A 24,871-nucleotide genomic window follows, 5' to 3' on the forward strand; every position below is an offset into this window, starting at 1 on the left:
GGGTCGTTGTAGACGGGGCGGTCGGGTCGTTGTGTTGTAGACGGGGCGGTCGTTGTGTTGTAGACGGGGCGGTCGTTGTGTTGCAGACTGGGCGGTCAGGTCGTTGTGTTGTAGACGGGGCGGTCAGGTCGTTGTGTTGTAGACGGGGCGGTCAGGTCGTTGTGTTGTAGACGGGGCGGTCAGATCGTTGTGTTGTAGACGGGGCGGTCGTTGTGTTGAAGACGGGGCGGTCGGGTCGTTGTGTTGTAGACGGGGCGGTCGGGTCGTTGTGTTGTAGACGGGGCGGTCAGGTCGTTGTGTTGTAGACGGGGCGGTCGGGTCGTTGTGTTGTAGACGGGTGGTCAGGTCGTTGTGTTGTAGACGGGGCGGTCGGGTCGTTGTGTTGTAGACGGGTGGTCAGGTCGTTGTGTTGTAGACGGGGCGGTCGGGTCGTTGTGTTGTAGACGGGGCGGTCGGGTCGTTGTGTTGTAGACGGGGCGGTCAGGTCGTTGTGTTGTAGACGGGGCGGTCGGGTCGTTGTGTTGTAGACGGGTGGTCAGGTCGTTGTGTTGTAGACGGGGCGGTCGGGTCGTTGTGTTGCAGACGGGGCGGTCGGGTCGTTGTGTTGTAGACAGGGCGGTCGGGTAGTTGTGTTGTAGACGGGGCGGTCAGGTCGTTATATAGCCATGTAATATGGTGTAACTGCGTCTTGCCGCCCTGGGAACAACGGTCACAGCTAACGAGCAGAACTGTCCGATTTGTCCCACGCTGATTGGTGTTCACATCCCCAATTAGCTTTGGACCGTGGTGACATCCAGACACGAACACTAGGACGTGTCATAGAGAGAGTCTGGAAAACAGGCAGGGGAGAATAAAGGCAGCTGAAGGCCAAAAAAAATATCTAAAACGTTGGATGGATAGATCAGCTGGTTTCATTCACTCTCTGTTCACTTCAACCCCCTATCAATCTCCATTTCCCTCTGACCAGTTAGACACCACTCATCAACATACAAAGCAAGTCTCCTATAGAAATTTTTATAATTGGCAATTTCATTGTGAAAATCTATCTGGCTTAACAGTGGGATGGGTGAGTTTGGCCTGGGGAGAGTCTCTTTGGGTCTGGGGCAGACCGACAGAAAGAGGCTGGGGGTTGGAGGGCTTCCAGAGGACTATAGAGCCCCCTGCTTGTGGAGAAAATAAAGTGTGACTCTTTCATGACTAATACAGAGCATTTCTTACGTTTCTTACATTAGAAGGGAGAAAACTATTCTGCAGTCTTTCACTGTCATGTCGGCAATGCTGCCTTAACACTAGATAGATGTCATATTTGTAATGCTGCATTAATACTAGATAGATTTCATATTCATAATGCTGCCTAAACACTAGATAGATGTCATATTTGTAATGCTGCATTAACACTAGATAGATGTCATATTCGTAATGCTGCATTAACACAAGATAGATGTCATATTCGTAAAGCTGCCTTAACAGTAGAGGTCATATTCATAATGCTACCTTAACACTAGATAGATGTCATATTTGTAATGCTGCATTAATACTAGATAGATTTCATATTCATAATGCTGCCTAAACACTAGATAGATGTCATATTTGTAATGCTACATTAACACTAGATAGATGTCATATTCGTAATGCTGCATTAACACAAGATAGATGTCATATTCGTAATGCTACCTTAACACTAGATAGATGTCATATTCGTAATGCTGCATTAACACTAGATAGATGTCATATTCGTAAAGCTGCCTTAACAGTAGAGGTCATATTCGTAATGCTACCTTAACACTAGATAGATGTCATATTTGTAATGCTGCATTTACACTAGATAGATTTCATATTCATAATGCTGCCTAAACACTAGATAGATGTCATATTCGTAATACTGCCTTAACACTAGATACATGTCATATTTGTAATGCTGCATTAACACTAGATAGATGTCATATTCGTAATGCTGCATTAACACTAGATAGATTTCATATTCATAATGCTGCCTTAACACTAGATAGATGTCATATTTGTAATGCTGCATTAACACTAGATAGATGTCATATTGGTAATGCTGCCTTAACAACAGATAGATGTCATATTCGTAATACTGCCTTAACACTAGATAGATGTCATATTTGTAATGCTGCCTAAACACTAGATAGATGTCATATTCGTAATGCTGCATTAACACTAGATAGATGTCATATTCGTAATGCTACCTTAACACTAGATAGATGTCATATTTGTAATGCTGCCTTAACACTAGATAGATCTCATATTTGTAATGCTGCATTAACACTAGATAGATGTCATATTCGTAAAGCTGCCTTAACAGTAGAGGTCATATTCATAATGCTACCTTAACACTAGATAGATGTCTTATTTGTAATGCTGCATTAACACTAGATAGATTTCATATTCATAATGCTGCCTTAACACTAGATAGATGTCATATTTGTAATGCTGCATTAACACTAGATAGATGTCATATTGGTAATGCTGCCTTAACAACAGATAGATGTCATATTCGTAATGCTGCTTAACACTAGCAAGCAAGCAAGTTTATTTATATAGCACAATTCATACATCGAAGCAATTCAATGTGCTTTACAAAGAAAAATATATGAAAGTACAATAACATAAAAACAAATACTCAAATGAAAACATTAAAAAAAATGAATACGTTATAATAATAAAAAATACAATAAGAAAACATATAAAGATAAAAAATTGGATAAAGTGCTCAGTCATAGACACATGAGAAGAGAAGTGTTTTTAACCTGGATTTAAACTAGATCGATATCATATTGGTAATGCTTCCTTAACAGTAGATAGATGTCATATCGGTAATGCTGCCTTAACTTTAGCTGATGTACCTCCTCATCTCCCAACCAGAATTAATGTGAGACTGTGAGCAGGATGAAGGTGCTGCAAAACAAGAGAAGGCAGTGATAGAGACCAAGAAGGGAGGGATGGATAGAGACCAAGAGAGGGGAGGGAGGGATGGAGACCAAGAGAGGGGAGGGAGGGATGGAGACCAAGAGAGGGGAGGGAGGGATGGAGACCAAGAGAGGGGAGGGAGGGATGGAGTTCAAGAGGGGAGGGATGGATAGAGACCAAGAGAGGGGAGGGAGAGATGGAGTTCAAGAGGGGAGGGATGGATAGAGACCAAGAGAGGGGAGGGAGGGATGGATAGATGGAGGGAAGAAGACCGAAAGGGGAGTGAGGGATGGAGGGATGAAGACCGAGAGGGGAGGGAGGAATGGTGGGATGAAGACCGAGAGGGGAGGGAGGGATGGAGGGATGAAGACCGAGAGGGGAGGGATGGATGGAGGGATGAAGACCGAGAGGGGAGGGAGGGATGGAGACTGCGAGGGGAGAGATGAGACAGATGAGAGGGGCTTTAGTGGGGGTCTGGGAGTGTGGGATTAGAGGTGGATGATGATATCATTGGGTAGAGATCAGGGGGTGCAAACGAGCAGCGCAAATCACCCAACGTTAACGAGCTGCCTCGTAAATTACACACCCCATCCGCGCGTGTGTGTTTGTAAGGGTGTGAGTGCGTGAGTGTGTGTGTGCGTGCGTGCGCGCACACGTGCTGGGGCTAGTGGGGAGTCTGCATAGTGCAAGCCAGGCAGGAGACATAACACCAGCTTGCACATTATTTACTGCTGCATTCAACACACACACACACACACACACAAACACACCTTCTCCTCACCGGGCTCCCTCCCTCATAGCAGAGGCCTCCTGTGTGGCAGCCAGAGGCTCTCTTCTCTCTGTCTCTCTGAAGGATGGGAGGTATTTAATGGACAGCCGGAGGGGCCCCTGCTCACGGCCCCCTGTGAACACACACCATGCTCAGACCCCAGTCAGGGGCCATGTGCTATAAATGAGCCGTGACCCTGCTTTGACCTCCTACTGATCCTTTTATTTGACGGGCCGTCACTCATTTTCCTCAAGCATCGATGTCTCGAAGTTTTAGGCAAACTGAAGGTACGATTGTTTGTATCAAGAAGCAGTCATTAAACTAAGAAATTATAGGAAATAGAACTGAATATTTATTTGACCGGGTTAGTCTTGCTGAGATCTCCAATCTAGTTTGGGTGGCCTTGGATGGTGTGCTGTCTTGGCTACTGCCAGAACACATGCCCTGCTGCATTATGGGTTAGAATCCTACCCACTGATCCCTCCGCAAAAATTTTATTCTCTGTATATCCCCACCGCCTCATAACAAGCATAACATGGCTACATTTATATCTTTTCAAAATATATAGAAAAAGAGTCCCTGGCCGTAATAGTAGCACACAGAGTTTTAAAGCACATAGGAATAAAATACAAAGCACTAAAATGTGTAAAACTTCCATTGTACGCATAAAGAAAAGGCAGACTTCCTTTGGGGAGGTGTGGTGCCACTGGAGGTCAAAACATCAACAGATCATCTCTTTGTCCGTCATCGTTTTTACTGTGGCTTATAACTCATTCACAGGCACGAGTTCCTGGATTTTCATACCCTTTCGCAGGTTGTTCCAAGTGGAAGGCCCAGAGAACTGGAACACATTGTCACCCAAATCTGTTTTCTGCAGTAGACCCAATTCATCAATGTGATCATAGGCTAAATGTCTTATTCGTCTGCTGGACAATGTAGGTAAAATCACAGATTAAACAAATTGAGCTGCATTGCATGGAAGGGAAACATTTGAAAACGTGCTGATTAATCATGCAAAGAGAAGATCTTAGTTCTTTGAGTTCTCTATTCATTTTTCTGTCTCTTTCTTTGAACCTTTTTATTTCCCTTTCTCTATTTCTGCCTCAGCCCTGTTGGCCAGGGAGTCTGACTCCCTCTCCCTCCTGACCCGCTTTGGTGCTATTCCTGAAGGGGGGAGAAATATACATTCCTATTTTTAGCCAGGAGCCCCTGGCAGAAGAGAATGGAGCAGTAACAGCAAGAAGCCTGAGAATGGCTTTAATTTGCTGGCCTCTAAATATTGCATGGCTTCCTGATAGCAGTGGGCCGTCTGAGCCTGGTATTAACCTGTCCACATCAATCAGGACAGACCTCACCCTGGTCTCTGCCTGCCTTCCTGCTCTGTTCCGCGGCCGACGCTCCACACAGGCTCTCCCCTGCCGTCTGAACCCACCCGCAACCCTGTCTCTTCCTTCCCGGGGTCTGTCTGCATGCGTTCACGCTGCAACCTGGTCCAGGACGTGTGTCTGGGTTGCGTGTGTGCACGCGCGTGTGCTTGAGTGCGTGTGTGTGGGTGTGTGTTTACGAGTGTGTGCGCATGTGTGTGGAGGTTCTCTGCCAAGGCCCCTAATGTCACACCCAGCCTGGCAGGTGACAAATAGTTTTTTAATTGCTTGCACCAGGAAAATCATTAGTCTGTTCCTTTCCTTGGTGGGACTAGGCAGGACGTGTGTGCAATCATAATAGCCATGGTCCTGCTTCCCGTCTGCTATTTTTAGACCAGGTATTTTAAGGACCCTTGTCTGTTTTTCTGGGTCTATTGGCATGCTGGTGTGTTAGCTCATGTGTGTGTTTACATGCTTTTGTGAGTTCTTGTGTGTGTGTGTGTTTATGTGTTTGTTTGTGTGTGTGTGTGTGTGTGTTTATGTGTGTGTGTTGTCTGTGTGTGTGTAGTGGGTGCAGATAGGATTGGGGTTGTTATTCTGGGTTTGTGTTACTTTCTGAACTCTCTGTCTCCGGATGGTCCCTCGCTGTGTGCCACTGTTCTAGCCTTTCTAAACTCTCCACCACATCCCCTGGGAACTGGGCCTGTGTCTCTCTGCCAGTTGTCAGTCTGAGTGTCCCTGTGTGTGTGTGTGTGTGTGTGTGTGTGTGTGTGTGTGTGTTTGTAGGTATGTATTTTAACAACAAAAAAGTTGCCAGATGTCCAAGTCCTGTAGCAACCTGCAAACTCCAGCTGTATTTTAGTTGTTGGTTCCCTGGCTATCTCAGTGTAAATTTACCCAGTGTTCCCCAGCGGAAAGTAGATGAGAGGACAGTATCTTTACTAAATGACTCAATTCCTTCATATAGCGAAACATGGACAATGTGACCATCATATAAATACAACTGTTTTCTGGTATGAGGAGAGTTTTGGATTCTTGTCTGATTGTATGACGTGGTTAATGTCAGGAGATGTCGTGGTCATCAAGCATTGTACAATGTCATTATGTAATCCATGGTACACTGGCGTAGAAAAACACCCTAGTAGGTTGGGAACCTAGGAAGAAACCTAGAGAGGAACTGGCCTCTGAGGGCCACATGTTCATATGCGGGTTCAACGAAGGTGGACTGTGTCCAGAGTCTTTAGGCTGACTCCAGATGAGCTGCACAACCAGGTGGACAAGGACAGGGATGCGCAGGTGGGCTTTGGGCAGTGGCAGCAGGATTCATCAGGAAGCAAAGAGATTGGCAATACAACCCGGAGAACTTTGGACAGGGACATGGTTGCCCTGACAGCTGGCCCAAGGGCTCAGGTCCTCCTAGGTTTCAGCAACAGGAAATCTGAAACAAAATAAAAACAGAGAGCATTCCTTGGATCCAAAAGGATACATCAGACAATAATTCAGACTGACCATGGTCTCCCGTCACATTAACTAATACAACATAAGCTGAGACAGGACAGACTGACCCACGGCACAAAACTATTGCAGCATACAACTAGAGATATCCAGATATTACACTTCCAGGCCCCTGCTATCTGTCTTCCATCTGCCCTCTCTGGCTTACAGATAACCGGCGGAAAATGCTAGAGGGACTACAACTCAACCTCTTCAAATCCTCTTACATACCCCCACCCACCCCTCAGCAGCCACTGCCCCTCAACACAATTAAACAATATGTACAGTATAAATCAGTAAGCAAAACCCTGGCCTTTCTTGAATTAGCACTAGCACTTGACCTTTTACCCCTGCTAGCACTAACTTTGCAGATAGCTACTATACTGAGGGAAAATGTAGTTATGCGTACTATGAATGACATATGCAGCTGTACCAGCTGGCTCTCCTAAGATGAATGCACTAACGGTAAGTCACTCTGGAGAAGAGCGTCTGCTAAATGTTTAATATGTAATATAAATGTAAATGTAAAATGAGATGTAGTACGATGCCCACACACAGTCACCTCTCTGGTCTAGCCTTATAGGAACCCGGCAGCCAACACGCCATTTAACCGTCCCGGCCCCTCTAAAGATGCTCCTCCAGCTACTGTTGCAGTACCGCAGCCTCACACTATTAATTGAACAGCAACAAGCTGTCTCTAGTGGCAGCAGCATGTGATATGATGTGATTTGCAGGCCAGTCTCTCCTCTTTCCTGGGAGATCCCTCCCCATCTCTCCTGTCCTCTCCACTGCTGTCCCCTCTTTTCATCCCCCTCTCTTTCATCCTCTCATTCTTTAAATCTCCCTCTCTCTCTCTCTCTCTCTCTATATATATATATATATATATATATATATATATATATATATATCAGGGTGGTTCAAATCCTGAATGCTGATTGGCTGATAACCATGGTAAAGAGACCGTTTACCACGAGTATGACATCAAATCACATTGTACTGCTCTGATTGTGTTGGTTACCGCTTTATAAAAGCCTCTCTGCGTTTGTGTTATATTGCCAATATACCACAGCTAAGTGCTGTGTCCAGGCACTTTGCGATATGTTGTGCCTAAGAACAGCTCATAGCTGTGGTATATTTAACATAAACCACACCCCTCATGCTTTATGGCTTAATTGTCTTACTAAGCAGGGCTATGGTGTTGGATGGAGACGCTAGCAGCTGGTTGTAATGCAGTGGGAGCAGCAGCGTGGCCATTTCTGCGTGGGCTGTTAGAGGGAGCTCGGGGAGGCATGGGCTTTTGGAAGGAGCTGGGGAGGCATGGGCTTTTGGAGGGAGCTGGGGGAGGTGTAGGCTTTTGGAGGGAGCTGTGGGAGGCGTGGGCCTTGGTTTGGAGAGGCGGCATATGTTCCAGCCGGCCTGGTGCTGTGGACAGCGGTGTGGAAAAACAGAAGGGGCCTCAGGAGGCCCAACGTGGAAATATTCCAGTCTAGTGTGTTCAGAGTTATAACAGGTTATAACAATAACAGGTTAAAACACAGCCATAGATTTCCTCCTCTCCTCCAGGTCTGTGAAGTGTTAAAGGTGTTCCGTGCAGGACATGCTCGTCCTAGCCAGCTGTTTAGCCTTTCACACCTTCTCCCTGACTCACACCTGTCCTCCTCCCTCTCCTCACCTCCCACCTCTCCCCCTCTTGTCTCCTCCCCTCCCCTTTCCCCTCCCCTCTTCTCCTCCTTGCCTTTCTGCTTCTTGGACCAGTAAATGAACACTCATTTGCAAGTTAGATAAATCCTTTGAATGTATTATTGATGCAAACAAATTAGTCTGTAGGCCCCAGACAATACCTAATGGAGGCCTGGCTTCTTGGTGAGGAGGTCGTTTTCAGCGCAGGCAGGGAGTGTAGACTACGATTGATGCCTCCTCCTAGCTTCTGCCCCTTCATTATTCTGCTGGAAATGGTGGGGTTGTGATCTGACGCAGGCTGGGAGGTTGGGAGGTTTTCTACTAAAGCACTGCTACTTATTGCTGCCTGTATTATATGATATCCAGCGCTGTGCCCAACCCACTGCCACATTCATTAGTCTAGTAGGGTAGAAACACGAGGTACCAAGGCAATTAGATTAGCAGGGAGAGAGCTTCTGGAACCAGGAGATGTTTTATTATTCAAGTATTCATGTTGCCAGTAATTTGTTTGAGTTTATGTTGGTGTTGGCCTTTTTCTCAAGGATATAGTTAAGGCATATATTTTATGTTTTTTTGTACCCACGCACATTTTCACAGCCAGGCATTAACACGTTTTCCCTCGTATTTTACGCACACAGTTAGACTCTCACACACACGCACACACACAAACACACAGTTAGGCACACACACACGCACACACAGTTAGGCACACACACACACACAGGCTCACACACACAGTTAGGCTCACACACACACACACAGTGAGGCAAAGACACACATGCAGCTAATCATGGTAAGTATGGCAGGGGCAGAGGTGATGGTGGACTGAAGCGGAGAGGATGGAGATTGAGAGAAAGAGGGAGAGAGAGAGATCTAGGGAAAGAAGGATGGAGAGAGAGATGTTGTTAAAGAGGGAGAGAGAGATCTAGGGAAAGAAGGATGGAGAGAGAGATGTTGTTAAAGAGGGAGAGAGAGATCTAGGGAAAGAAGGATGGAGAGAGAGATGTTGTTAAAGAGGGAGAGAGAGATCTAGGGAAAGAAGGATGGAGAGAGAGATGTTGTGAAAGATGGAGAGAGAGATCTAGGGAAAGAAGGATGAAGAGAGAGATGTTGTTAAAGAGGGAGAGAGAGATCTAGGGAAAGAAGGATGGAGAGAGAGATCTAGGGAAAGAAGGATGGAGAGAGAGATCTAGGGAAAGAGGGAGGGAGAGAGAAATTAAGGGGAAGGGGGAGGGAGAGCTAGAGAGATGTAGGAAATGTGGGAGGGAGCGATATCTCTGTCCAGAATGATTAAGGCCTAGTATTGATCAGGAGGAGGTGGAGCCCTGGGGCTCGGGGCCCAACTCTCTGGTGGCTTCAACACTGTTCCTCTCCTGCAAACTTCAAAGGGCCCCACTTTCACTCCTAGACACATGCACATGAACATACACACACACACACATACGCACACAGAGTCATTCTATCCTACAAAGAATGTTCAGTTTGATGACAATTTCTTCCTGTTGTTTTGCTTATGGACATAGCAAATTAAACCTGGCACACCCCCCCCACAAACCACACAGACAGACACATGTTGCTGAGTCTGGTGAGCTTGTAAAGGGCCTCACTGTAATTCTCCATCCTGGCGGTTGTCTGTGTCTGCTGATGTGTGTTTCTTAGTGTGTTACTGTTTGTTAATGTAGGTATCACTGTTCCTGATAGTAAAATAAGGGAAGTCATATAAAGTAAGAACATTTGACCAGTTATCAGTTGGGGTAAGGGATGAATGAGTCTAATGTTAGAATTGAATTTGGATTGCGTTTATGTTTATGCGTTATGGTTTAGGGTTAGCTGTTGTAAAAATATTTGATCGTAAAACGAACATGTTTGTTCATGTGTCTTAGCGTGTCCTTGTTTGTGTTCGCGTGTGTTTCTGTGTGTGCTAATTGCAACATTAGACCAGAATGTGTTTAATGTTTAATATGTGTTCCACACCAATGTACCAAAGGCTGTGTCCATGTCCTCTATGTGTAAAGGAAGTGTTCTTTATGGACCAGACTCCGGTTAATGCTCTTCCCAAACCCCTCCCTCCCTCTGCTTTCAGCTGACTCTGTGCTTTGCACATCCTATTTGCCTTCTAATCCAGATCAATCTTCATCTTTTCTAAAGCCCAATTCATAAAGATTTCATGGGCTCAACCTTGACACACACTGTGGGTTGGGGGTAGCAGTCGGTTTGGAGGGGGGTCTCCTCCGCCTTGGCCCTCCCCCCCATACTGGCTGTTTGATACGCTACATGCTGGGCGCCAGTATGGAGCCCCAACAGCCCGGCTCTGTTCCGCTGAAGAACTGCCGACTGTGCCCGTCTCTCCTCAGTGGCACCCCTGCATGATGCCAGTCCCCCGGCCTGCACAGCTGTCTTAACACCACAGACGTGTGTCAGTGTACGTGTGGATGTCAGTGATGTGTGTGTATATGTGTGTGTGTGTGTGTGTTATTGAAGTATGCGTGTGTACGTGTGTACGTGTGTCATTGATGTTTGTGTGTGTGTGTGTGTCATTGATGTATGTATTTGTGAAATTGAAGTGTGTTCATGTGTGTACGTGTGCATGTCATTGAAGTATATATGTGTGTCATTAAAGTGTGTGTGTGTGTGTGCAGGCACATTCTCATTTCACTGGTATGAGCCTGGGCTATGTATTATTTATGCAGAGAGGCGTTCATCTGGGATAGACACCTTTAACAATGAGGAGACGTGGTGTGTTTAACGGCTTAATGGAGTCACTGCACGGTGAATCTCCTCTGCTCTGGCTCATTAACATGTCCTGCCTTACCAGCCCACCATGTTCTGCCCTCCACACCATTAGCCCTCTTAGAAAACATCCACACCCAATGTGTTGATGAAAAGCCTCTGTAGTTCAGGATTTCATTTAAACTTAGTCTCCTTCTTATTTGTTTCCCAATCTTTAGGAATTGTAATCATCTGAAGGGGTACTTAGAAAGGTCAACAGTCGTGAGACCTTGGACCGCCATGAATAATCCCACAAATCACTGATCTCGCTCGCGATTCCACGCCGCCTCCCTCTCCCCCACCTCCCTCCCGCTCTCACTTGCCTCCTCTCCACTCCCCCTCCCCCCTCGATCCACAGTCACACTAAACAGCAGGTCAAACTTTTAATGTGTGTGTGCGTTGCCATTAGCTGTGCAGTCTGTAAAGTGCCACCTCAGCACCTGCTCTTTAATGATTAATACCATATTGATGGTCTCAATTCATTTCCTATTATGCCACAGAAGGCTCCGCTCGCTTCGTCTCTGTCACGGCCCTCCATTTGTTTGGGAAGCTTCTCAATGGCAGATGCTGGCAGCAGATAGCATGACACACACACAACAAACATACTTCTCCCTTTTACGGACATAACTCACATGTCTGCTATCGTACAGAAACATACAAGTACATGCTAGTTTGCTGTCCTTGGTTCGGACTTATTCACACATTGAGCTGAATTGGGGTTTGTGTATAGCGTTAAAATACTTTTATTAAGACCATATGGCTAGATCATCTCTCTCCATCCGATCTGTCTATTGAGTGGAAAATGTGAGACTTAAGGTCTGAATATCCAATTGTATGTCCTTAGCTGATGACTTCTCCATGACTTGTCCTTACTGTAGCTGACGACTTCTCCATGACTTGTCCTTATCTGATGACTTCTCCATGACTTGTCCTTACTGTAGCTGACGACTTCTCCATGACTTGTCCTTAGCTGACAACTTCTCCATGACTTGTCCTTAGCTGACAACTTCTCCATGACTTGTCCTTAGCTGATGACTTCTCCATGACTTGTCCTTAGCTGACAACTTCTCCATACTTGTCCTTAGCTGATGACTTCTCCATGACTTGTCCTTAATTTACATAAAAAGTAAGCAGCAGATCGCACACCTAAAACATTTTCCAGATGCAAGAAGAAATATCAAATGAAATAGAAATGAGTAAATATTCTCGGACACTGATACTGCTTACAAGTGTTATAATTTAATAGAAAACAGCAACGTTTCGTCAAAGGCCTGAAGAAGGTTTTCTATTAAAATATAACACTTGTATCAGTGTGCAAGACTATTTACTGTTGTCATTAGTTGTACGACTCCATGACTTCTCTATCCTCTGTCTCTTCTCTCTGTCTCTTGTCCTTATCTCTTCTCTGTCTCCTCAATTTAAAATGTTTAACTGAGCAGGTGATATTAGCATGGGAAATTTAGGTTTGCGTTGCTATAACAAGTGAAATAGAAATTCAAATACAAATCACAAAAGTGAAATTGAAATCTAAGATGTTATGTAGTCAAAAACCAACCATTTTTAAAGTTGTGTTATCATCTATGTGCTGCGTCGCAACAGTGTGGAGATAGGTGAGACACTGATGACAGGGGACAAGCAGGCTAGTGGTTTGAGCAGGCAGGAGAAAATCTGTTGTCATTAAGCAAGGCAGTTAACCCTACGTCCTACCGCAGTGGTTGCACTTTTCTCACGGAAAAAGTCACAAATCTTGCTGCTGTGATTGCACACTGTTGTTGTTTGTGTAAAGGATGTAAGAGTTCGTCAGTGTTTGATTTTATTTAAAAATAATTTGTGGATCTGTATGATCTGGAGGATTGTGTGTCTCTAATGTGGTCTTACATTTGGTAAGAGGTTAGGAAGTGCAACTCGGTTTCCAGAGGACCATTAGCACACAGCTGGACTCTCTATGGTCCAGTCTTTCTGTAGCGAAGCCATGCTCACTGAACACATGTAGTTAAAAAAAATCTTAATGTCATTCTTCTTTTCTTTTCTCTCCTCTTTTTTTTCTTTTTTCTCTCTCTCACTCCCACTTCTTATTCTGGTTGTTCTGTTTTTTCTTTGCCTCATCAAAGTGTCTGACTATCAGTCATTTTACAGTCAACACTGCCCCTGCAGATATCCCCAGGAAGTGCTGTGAATGTGTGAATGCATGCCTGCGTGTGCCTACTCCTCCTACTCCTCCTCTTCCTCCTCTTGCTCCTCTTCTCCCTCCTAAACCTCCTCTTCCTTCTCCTCTTCTCTGAACTCTGTCCTCCTCCTCTTCCTGCTCCTTCACTTTCTCCTTCCTCTTTCTGATCCTCTTAATCCTTCACCCTCCTCTTCCTCCTTTTTCTCCTTTTGTCCTTTCTCTCCTTCACCTCCTTACCTTTCCTCTCCACCCATTCATACTGCAATCTCCCTTATCTATGGCCATCGTCCTACACATCACATCTCCTCTCCAACCCACATTTCTCTCACTGTCGTACACACACACACACATTTTCTAATTTTTTCATTTTTATCATGCAGACTTAAAACACATTGCTGGTTGCTAGGAAACCATTTAGGCATTTCTTCCCCGGCGGTGATGTTTGTATGTCAGATTACATTATTTGTGTGTATTTGTGCATGTGCGCACACATGTATGTGTGTGTGTGTGTGTACACGTGTGGCTATGTGATTGCACACATATGTGTGTATGCGTGTCCATGGATGTGTGTGTTCTTTTGAATGTGTGTGTGAATACGGGGGCTGATGTATCTTCAGAGAGAGGTTTGGCTTAACTGAGCTGTTGGACTGCTCCTATATCCAGCGCATTATCTACCAGGGGCAGAGACAGACAGGCAGAGACACAGCACAGACAGACATACAGACAGTCAGACAGAACAGCAGCACAGACCAAACAGACAGACAGAGCCAAAGAACAGACCAACAGACAGACAGGCAGAGGCACAGCACAGACAGACAGAGAGACAGACAGACAGGCTGGCAGGCAGGCAGACTTGAGGACTTGGTGTCACACCATTGCTGTTACTTTTGGTGTTTGGTGTTGTTTTCCTGGTAACTGTTCAACGACGATGGGAGCCACAAAAGCTCCAGTTGTTGTTGTATTTCATCTACTGATAACTGTTGATGTTGATAAGCGGAGTTTGCACGGCGCTGCAGCTGTTGTTTGGTTCATTCTGTGTTCTGTCCCGTGTCGCTGGACACAGATCAGTCCTCTCTGACGTTCCGTCTCGCCCCTGGCTGCTCCTGTGAAGTGCTGATTGGCGGACATGGGCAAAGGCACTTAAAGAGCATGGCATGTCTACTGGCACAGGAAGAACAACAGTCATACAAAACAGACAGGGTTAGAATGAAAGAGAAAGTGAGGGATTGGATAGTTCTATTTGCTCTGTGTACCTTGACTGAGTGTGTGTATCTCTGTGTGTGTGTGTGTGTGTGTGTGTGTGTGCCTGCCTGTGCTTGCGATAGAGAAAGCCAAAGGGAAAGAAGAGAGAGAGCTGTTAAATTGTCTTGCCTTGGTCCGAGACGGCTCAGTGACTTTCCCTTGGTGGTTTAGCTGCAGTGTGACTTGGTGTCACCTGGGTGGCCAAGGACTGGGCATTAGGATCAGGCCATTATGGCAGACGGATAGGTCCCTGGTGGCCCCTTCTCAGTCGCATGGCCCCTGGGCAGGGCAGCCAGCCTCGCGGAGGACAGCGTCAGGGGCCACCTGGACTAATGGACGGAGGGTAGTGGAGGAGGTGGTGTTCTACCACAGCCTTAGGATGAATAAGTACACTGTAAAATGGGAATGGTAGATAGTTCAGCCTGCTACAGGCACATTGGCAGGCTGGTTGGCTGCCTGATATCTGGACTAGTCTGCCTGGCTGTCCCTTTTTACATCATATACACACAGAACAGCGTTTACAGTGACCCTTGCACAAATCCTGAATAGCACCAAGGACACAGACTACCACAGATGTGCACCCACACACACCTACACACATCCAACACACAACTACACACATCCAAACACACACCTACACACATCCAACACACACCTACACACATCCAAGACACACCTACACACATCCAACAACACCTACACACATCCAAGACACACCTACACACATCCAGCACACACCTACACACATCCAGCAGTCATTTCCCACAGTGCAGCGCTTCTTCCCCTTTAAGCTCAGTTATTTAACGGCTGCTCTTGACTCCATGGGAGTGATTATGTGCTGTTGAATTAAACATCACAGCTAGGCCTCAGCCCCTGGCTGGTTCACACACATACACACACACATTGGCCTCTCTCTCCCTGTTCCTCAAAAGTTCCAGCTCTTTTGTATGCCGCCTGGAACACAGAGACAGGTTGGCACAGTTGCTAATGGGGGAAACACAGGACTTCAGTGGTGAGGAAGAGAGGCTACACAGGTAGCTAAAATACACAACTGATAGATACAATACAAGACTGATAGATATATACAATATTGAACTGATAGTAACAGTGCAGGGCTGATAGATAGTAACAGTGCAGGGCTGATAGTAACAGTGCAGGGCTGATAGTAACAGTGCAGGGCTGATAGATAGTAACAGTGCAGGGCTGATAGATAGTAACAGTGCAGGGCTGATAGATAGTAACAGTGCAGGGCTGATAGTAACAGTGCAGGGCTGATAGTAACAGGGCTGATAGATAGTAACAGTGCAGGGCTGATAGATAGTAACAGTGCAGGGCTGATAGATAGTAACAGTGCAGGGCTGATAGTAACAGTGCAGGGCTGATAGATAGTAACAGTGCAGGGCTGATAGATAGTAACAGTGCAGGGCTGATAGATAGTAACAGTGCAGGGCTGATAGTAACAGTGCAGGGCTGATAGATAGTAACAGTGCAGGGCTGATAGTAACAGTGCAGGGCTGATAGTAACAGGGCTGATAGATAGTAACAGTGCAGGGCTGATAGATAGTAACAGTGCAGGGCTGATAGATAGTAACAGTGCAGGGCTGATAGATAGTAACAGTGCAGGGCTGATAGATAGTAACAGTGCAGGGCTGATAGATAGTAACAGTGCAGGGCTGATAGTAACAGTGCAGGGCTGATAGATAGTAACAGTGCAGGGCTGATAGTAACAGTGCAGGGCTGATAGATAGTAACAGTGCAGGGCTGATAGATAGTAACAGTGCAGGGCTGATAGATAGTAACAGTGCAGGGCTGATAGATAGTAACATTGCAGGGCTGATAGATAGTAACATTGCAGGGCTGATAGATAGTAACAGTGCAGGGCTGATAGATAGTAACAGTGCAGGGCTGATAGATAGTAACAGTGCAGGGCTGATAGATAGTAACATTGCAGGGCTGATAGATAGTAACATTGCAGGGCTGATAGATAGTAACAGTGCAGGGCTGATAGATAGTAACAGTGCAGGGCTGATAGATAGTAACAGTGCAGGGCTGATAGATAGTAACAGTGCAGGGCTGATAGATAGTAACATTGCAGGGCTGATAGATAGTAACAGTGCAGGGCTGATAGATAGTAACATTGCAGGGCTGATAGATAGTAACAGTGCAGGGCTGATAGATAGTAACATTGCAGGGCTGATAGATAGTAACAGTGCAGGGCTGATAGATAGTAACATTGCAGGGCTGATAGATAGTAACAGTGCAGGGCTGATAGATAGTAACATTGCAGGGCTGATAGATAGTAACAGTGCAGGGCTGATAGATAGTAACATTGCAGGGCTGATAGATAGTAACAGTGCAGGGCTGATAGATAGTAACATTGCAGGGCTGATAGATAGTAACAGTGCAGGGCTGATAGATAGTAACATTGCAGGGCTGATAGATAGTAACAGTGCAGGGCTGATAGACGTTCTCCTACACCCACTCATCTTCTATCTCTAGAGTGCTTACAGCGGGAGGCACACGCCTGACACCCTCCCCCTGCTGAGCCTCCTTAAAAAGACTTGGGTGGACACGGCTCAACTGGCCAACTCACAGCAAGACACTCCCCGGAAATGGTACGTGCCCTTGGATTGATACCCACCCCAGGCACCAGGAACTCCAGGCAGGGATGGGGTGGAGAGAGAACAGGAGGAAGAGAGGGACAGAGAGAGAGAAGAAGGCAAAGAGGGAAGGAGGGAGAGAGGGAAGGAGAGAGAGAGGGAAGGAGAGAGAGGGAAGGAGAGAGAGGGAAGGAGAGAGAGAGGAGGGAGAGAGAGAGGGAAGGAGAGAGAGGAGGGAGAGAGAGAGGGAAGGAGAGAGAGAGGAGGGAGAGAGAGAGGGAAGGAGAGAGAGGAGGGAGAGAGAGAGGGAAGGAGAGAGAGAGGGAAGGAGAGAGAGGAGGGAGAGAGAGAGGGAAGGAGAGAGAGAGGAGGGAGAGAGAAGGAAGGAGGGAAGGAGAGAGAGAAGGAAGGAGGGAGAGAGAGGAGGGAGAGAAAAGAAGGCAAAGAGGGAAGGAGAGAGAGAGGAGGGAGAGAGAAGGAGGGAGGGAAGGAGAGAGAAAGGGAAGGAGAGAGGGAAGGAGAGAGAGAGAGAGAGAGGGAAGGAGAGAGAGGGAAGGAGAGAGAGAAAAGAAGGCAAAGAGGGAAGGAGAGAGAGAGAGAAGGAGGAAGAGGGGGCGGAAGGCAGAGCGCTGACACCAGACACCCAATTAGTGTCTGTAATGTTTTTGTTTTTCTCACTGTGTGTGTGTGTGTGTGTGTGTGTGTGTGAGTGTGTGTGTGTGTATATATATGTGATAAGGAGAGAGTGTGTGTGTGTTTGTGTGAGGTCCTGTGTGTATTTTTGTGTACAGCAATAGCAACATTAGTTGCCACCCCCACACTCCCAAACACACCCTTTGGCTTAGAGAGAGAGGGAGAGGAGAGAGAGAGTCGGTCCCAAAACAAAAGGAGAAGTCTTGCGTCTGTGGAGCTGTTGGAGGTGAACTTACATCACCACAGAGGCACTTGACCTTGAAATGAGCAGCAGTGTTTTGGGACAGCCAAGGAAGGTAGGGTGGGGGTGGGGGGTGGGTGGTGCTGAGGGGAGGGGTGTATTTAAGAGCTCAACCCTGGTGCCAGGGGCCAGGGGGCTGCTTAATGACGGGCACAACACACCATCCATCACCATGCCAGCGCCAGGACAACTGCCCCAGCACAGCCCACAGAGCATGGCCATAATCACCTCACACACACACATACACACACACCAACTGCATATGGTCTAAACGCACGCACACACACACACACACACACACACAGCCGCATACTGCACGCTCACATGACACATGCCACGATGTGGACAAGCATGAACACATTAGGACAAGCATGAACACATTAGGACAAGCATGAACACATTAGGACAAGCATGAACACATTAGGACAAGCATGAACACATTAGGACAAGCATGAACACATTAGGACAAGCATGAACACATTAGGACAAGCATGAACACATTAGGACAAGCATGAACACATTAGGACAAGCATGAACACATTAGGACCAGAATTAGCACGTTAAGACTAGTATTAACACGTTTGAACCAGCATTAACACGTTTGGACGAGTATTAACATGTTTGGACTGCTTAACTGGGTAATAAACCAAGGCCAGATTAAATGCACAGTTTTATTTAGGTCATGGAACCCCCGACACACCTGTACTCAGTCACGCCCCTTCATTTACACCAACACATTTAAGGCCGTCTGCGAACAAACACACTGCGCAGTTAACAGAATGCGTATCACACCAACCAACACACTACGATGTTCCTCTCCCCTGAACAACCATAGGGTAAGACACACTGATGTCCCCACGCGTCCCTCCACGCATTACCACGTCCTCAAAACAAAGTGTGCTTTTGACGTGGAACATTTGTGACAGCGCAATCCAGTGTTTTCCTCACATTCGCCATTGAAATGGACCTCCCCAGTGGGCTAGTTAAATCCCTTCCTTAAGGAGTGCGGCCACAGATGTCTCTGAAGTGCTCTCCCCTCCCCAGTCTATCCCCCTCCCTCCATCCTCTCCTCCTCCTCTGAGGAATAGGGTTTTCCTCTAACCACCCCCACCCCCCCGACGGTGTCTGTCTGCTGTCTGCTTGCCTGCCTCAGCTTTGAAGCTGTTTCCCTCCGTGCGACTGGCTGCTTTATCTTGTTCCTCACAAGGTTTCCCCCATCAGTCCTCGGCTCATCCACGTCCCACCAAGCCTCCTCTTCTTAATTAAGATTCTTTTATGTTAATGGTTGTTCTTATCGTTCCTGCACTGCGCAGCTGGTTGAATGAGGAAGGCCCTGCTCCTCCAGCAACACTGTGCCAGACAGCGCTGGGCCTGGAGCTCTCCTCTCTTCTCCAATCCCGTCCTCTCCAGTTCTCTCGCCTCCTCGCCTCCTCCCCTCCCTGTCTCTTTAACAAGACGCAGCGGCGTGTCGGCGGTGACGGCTACATGGAGACGAGCGGCGAGAGCGGAAGAGGGCGGCGGACTGTGACAGAGGTCACCGGGGCTTACAGGCCCATGTAACACATTAGATGAGCTTTTTAACCAATGGACAAGCTCTGTGCTATCTGTGTGTGTCTGCCGGGCCTGTTGAGAAGCCCGGTCTACACGGCCAGTCCTGGTAGGAACACTGGCCAACTGGGAGCCTTAGTAATGAGGCGCTCGTCTAGCTCCTAAATCCCGCCCTAATCCATGACAAGTGCACTACTTTTGACCATAGCCCTATCAGCCCTGCGAAGGAATAGGGTGCCGTGTGAGACCCTGGTTCCGTGTGCCGAGGTTGTGGCAACGTGCCTGGCTGAGCTCCGTGTTCTAGCAGTGTGGTGTGGACTGACTCCAGAGCTGATTACACTAGCGCTGCCGTCCATGTGTGGGTGCCACAGAAACCTGTTGCCTGGCTACGACTGAACTCTGGTCTTACGGTAGCCGTGGTGATGTCTTCATACTTTTGTGTGTGTGTGTGCGCGCGTGTGTGTGTGTGTGTGTGTGTGGTGGGGGGGGGGGGGGGGGGGGTTACAAAACATTGAGTTACAAAACTTTCAGAAATCAACTATCATTCAAGTGTTTGCCCCTGAAAAACTTCCCAAACAGCCTAACGAAGAAAACGAAACCAGTGTCTGTCGTTCACAAATCAAATGTGTGTGTACGCGTACTGTATGTAGACATGGGAATGTGTGTACATGCCTGCGTGTGTCTGTGACTCCGTGGGGACCATTAACTCTCCTCCATCTGTCTGCCGTGGAGCTGTTCAGCAGGTCACTGCCTGTGCACATACAACATGACACAGAAGCACCGCGCTTTGCCCGTACTGCTACCAGGATGTACCAATACCGTCCTCACATCGGACCGTCACACGCTGACAGATTGTGTTTGGTGTACTCCCCCTCATGCACACACACACACACAGTCCCCCTGTAGACACACTCCAGCTATCGGATCCCACTCTCTCACCACTGCTGTGGTGGTGTACAGCTGGAGAGAAGCCCTTAAACCACACGGGGAACAAGCAGCTAAACAAGCAAAAGACCACATTACACAATTAATCAATAAGTTAATGAGATCTCATTTTCTCTGCAAAATAGTATCCAGACGAAAAGTTCCCCCTCAGCTTTTTTCCTGTTTCCTTCGGAGTGAAACAAACTGGTGATATTACACGGAGGACAAGAAAGCAGCCAGCAGGAAATTCAATTAAATTACCATCCTGATAGATTTATGTGACGCTTTACATTTTCATTGTGTTGTTTTCCTGGTGGTGGAGAAGAGGGTGTAAGTGAGCCGAGAGCTGCTAACTGTGTTGTAATATAAAGGCACTCTGTGGAGGGGGGGGGTACACTTATACACCTGATATACTGCCTGCGTCCCAAACGCCAGTCTCCTATAGGGGCCTGGTGAAAAGCAGTGCACTTACATCCAGGAAATAAGGGTCAGTTTGGTCGCAACCAGATTTGGCTGAGATGAAGTTAGGAGTCATAGCAGCAGACTGGTGATACAAACGCCTGGCTAGGTGGAGCTCCACTGTTGGAACGAACTGTAAGACTGCCAGCTAAATGTTCCCTTTCATTAGAAAGCAGGGGCCTGTGTGTGTGTGTGTGTGTGCGTGCTGAGGTAGAGAACAGCTGTCTTCCTTTATGTGTGGATGGCTGTGGAATGGTAGCGGAGTTGTGTGTGTGTCTGTGAGTTATTGTATTTAACTGCTGTGTGCTTAGGAATTAGAAATGTGTGTGTGTGTGTGTGTGTTTGTACGCGCATGTGTACAGGTCCATGTGTGGATGTGTGTGTGTGGGGTGTGTGTGTGTGTGCGCGTGCAGCAGCCCTTTATTCGTCCCTGTGGTGCTAGGTAAGACCTGAGGGCATCGCCTGGTGACTACCACAGCTGGTGGTGCCATCTGGGGGCAGGACACACTCTGACGCCCTGTCGCCATGGAACCAGGGCACAGCCATCACACAATGTTGACTCCAATGACAGGGGACAGGGACAACGTTTAGCAAAGAGACAACACCTATTGTCCGGCTGTAGGACTTTATGGTGGTGTCCTAGTGTGCTGTGAGGCACTGTATCTGGGGGTGTGTGGTAATGTTCGTAGAGTACTCTGAAAGTGAGTATGGCAGTCTGATGTAGATGTCTGTGTGGTGACATAGTGTGCTAGTGTGTGTGCTAGTGTGTGTGCAGTACTGTGTGTGTGGTAATGTGTGTGCGGTAGTGTGTGTGCAGTAGTGTGTGTGAGGTAGTGTGTGTGGGGTAGTGTGTGTGTGGTAGTGTGTGTGCAGTAGTGTGTGTGTGCTAGTGTGTGTGCAGTAGTGTGTGTGCGGTAATGTGTGTGCGGTAGTGTGTGTGAGGTAGTGTGTGTGAAGTAGTGTGTGTGGGGTAGTGTGTGCGCAGTAGTGGGTGTGGGGTAGTGTGTGGGGTAGTTTGTTGGGTAGTGTGTGTAGGGTAGTGTGTGTGCAGTAGTGTGTGGGGTAGTGGGTGTGCGGTAGTGTGTGTGCGGTAGTGTGTGTGCAGTAGTGTGTGTGCGGTAGTGGGTGTGGGGCAGTGTGAGTGTGGTAGTGTGTGTGCAGTAGTGTGTGTGTGTGTGCTAGTGTGTGTGCAGTAGTGTGTGTGAGTTAGTGTGTGCGGTAGTGTGTGTGGGGTACTGTGTGGGGTAGTGTGTGTAGAGTAGTGTGTGTGCAGTAGTGTGTGTGTGGGGTAGTGGGTGTGAAGTAGTGTGTGTGGGGTAGTGGGTGTGCAGTAGTGTGTGTGGGGTAGTGTGTGTGCAGTAGTGTGTGTGGGGTAGTGTGTGTGGGGGGAGGGCATCTGAAAAACACCAGCTTCCAACACCAGCTTCCAGTATATCAGCCTACAGAGAATAGGTCTCTATTCTTACTAAAGGAATGTCAGGATACTGAAGAAAATGACTGTAATAACTATAACAATGTATTTGAAATATGTATTTAAACTCCGTTTGAGTATTCATTTTGAAATTGTTATTTCACTGGCCTGAACTACAGTCCAATGTATTTTGTAACAAGATCCGTTAATTGATTAGCCTTTATTGTCATGAATCATATTCTGGAGGCAGATGAGTCCCAAAGGCAAAAATGATATGATTGGTTGCCTAAATGATGAAGGTGGAGCTTCGCAGCTCTGTAGTCCCTCAATTCAATTGTAGATTTAAAATGAATAACATAAAGGTTATAGGTAAAGATCTACACAAAAAAATATATATATTTGGTGTTTTGCTTTGTCTCCCTACATAATTATGAGTGATTGGAGATTTTCCAAACATAATTATTTATTTTGACCCTGGGGAGTTCTAACAATGACATCATTAGTTGATTAAATCAGCTGTCTGATCTAAAAAAAATAATCAAAATAACAACAATGGACACTAGCGTGTGTAGATATGACTGTAGGGACAAGCACTAATCCTGGTCAGTTGCCACAATCCTGGATATGCAGCCACTTTCACATGTAAGCCCCGCCCTCAGTACTGAGGCCGCGGATCACATATGGTGGTAACCATTAGTTATCTTTTATTGTTTTGATTCCAACACTAGCTGGCCCTGTGCACAAAGAACTGATAACTTCACTACAATGCACGCTCTGCTACCAGACGTTAATGGTGTTTGAATTGAGAGAAAACCTGTGCAGATTAGAATAGACTATCTTGTAATACGTTTATTATCCCCGGTGTATCTCTCCTCTCCCTCCATTCTTTCTGAAGCCAGTGAGAGGATGAGTGGATGGATGGAGGGCTACAGATGAATGGTTTGGACCAGCAGGGAGCCCAGACCTAGCATGTTGATTTATTCTCCACTTAGCACTGATGAAGCTTCAAACTGCACTTAGACACATAGTGTCATTGCATGTCTTTTTTTTTCCTTCAAGGTCTTTGTTTTTCTCATAACTGTGTGTTTGTGTGTGGTGCGTGTTTGTGTGTGGTGTGTGCCTTAAGAGAGCGTGTGTATGTGGGGTTATTGGCATTAGAGTGTTCATAATAAATTGAGTCTTGAGGAGCGTAGTGGGAGCATTTCTGCTGCTACTGTTCTCTCCACAGAGTGATCAAAGCTGTTCATGGTTACAGAACAATTGAAGTTATTCACACAAGCTCAACCAGTCTTATAAACAGCACCTATTTCTCATGAGCTGTCAATCCATGATTTTACTAACATGCACTTCCCCCGTCTTCCTTTCTCTCTCTCTCCCTTTCTCTCTCTCTTTCTTCCTGTCTTTCCATCTCCCTCTCTCCAGAACCCTGACATTGTGCTTGTCCACTACTTGAATGTGCCGGCCATAGAGGATTGTGGGAAACCATGTGGACCAATCCTGTGCTCCATCAACACAGACAAGAAAGAATGGGCCAAGTGGACAAAGGAGGAGCTGATTGGCCAGCTCAAGCCCATGTGTGAGTATCTTATCCAATCCCAGCACTTATTGAGAGCTCCTTTTCCTAACCCATCCTTGGAGCCCCAGACCCACATACCCACTCACACTCAGCCTTTTCCTGGTCTTCTAAACAGAGTACCCTCCTAGGCTGGCCGTGTTACTGACTTGAACTTTGTTATTGTTCCTTCCTGTCTACTGGCCAGGGATCAGGGTTCATCTGTCCCCAAGCCATCCTGAGATCACATAGTCCAGTCCTGTCCGGGGCCTGCCTAGAAGCCTCTCATCCCAGTCAGGCAGCACAGAGTAGACCCCATGCAGCACAGAGTAGACCCCATGCAGCACAGAGTAGACCCCATGCAGCACAGAGTAGACCTCATGCAGCACAGAGTAGACCCCATGCAGCAGAGTAGACCTCATGCAGCAGAGTAGACCCCATGCAGCACAGACTAGACCCCTGCAGCAAAGTAGACCCCATGCAGCAGAGTAAACCCCATGCAGCACAGACTATACCCCATGCAGCACAGAGTAGACCCCATGCAGCAGAGTAGACCCCATGCAGCACAGACTAGACCCCTGCAGCAGAGTAGACCCCATGCAGCAGAGTAGACCCCATGCAGCAGAGTAGACCCCATACAGCAGAGTAGACCCCATGCAGCACAGAGTAGACCCCATGCAGCACAGAGTAGACCCCATGCAGCAGAGTAGACCCCATGCAGCACAGAGTAGACCCCATGCAGCACAGAGTAGACCCCATGCAGCTCTTTGATTAATGCCAGTGTGTGGGAGGAAGAGTGTCTGACTCACCAGAAATGCTCCACACACAAACCCTTCTCTCTCCCTATCTCTCGCTATCTTTTCCTCTCTATCTCTCAATCTCTCTCTCTTTCCCTCATATATATTCATACTAGACCCAAACCCTGAGTGCTGATTGGTATATAAGACCGTGTATCACAAGAATGTCAAAACATTTATTTTTACTGTTCTAATTATGTTGACGATGTGTTTACAATAGCACTAAAACA

At 46.9% G+C, this 24,871-nt stretch overlaps 1 protein-coding gene across 8 annotated transcripts in view; it reads left to right on the forward strand.

Moving 5' to 3' along the window:
- Positions 1–24,871, forward strand: part of camta1a (calmodulin binding transcription activator 1a) — a 375,769-nt gene that overhangs the window by 307,725 nt on the left and 43,173 nt on the right. For all 8 annotated transcript variants that reach the window (XM_029124099.2, XM_029124100.2, XM_020051920.2 and 5 more), the window contains one exon: positions 23,715–23,868. In XM_029124099.2, the coding sequence (XP_028979932.2) occupies positions 23,715–23,868 (154 nt within the window). The remainder of the gene's footprint in view (positions 1–23,714; positions 23,869–24,871) is intronic.

This window comes from Esox lucius, chromosome 12 (genome assembly GCF_011004845.1).
Source record: "Esox lucius isolate fEsoLuc1 chromosome 12, fEsoLuc1.pri, whole genome shotgun sequence".
Classification (NCBI taxonomy): Eukaryota; Metazoa; Chordata; class Actinopteri; order Esociformes; family Esocidae; genus Esox; species Esox lucius.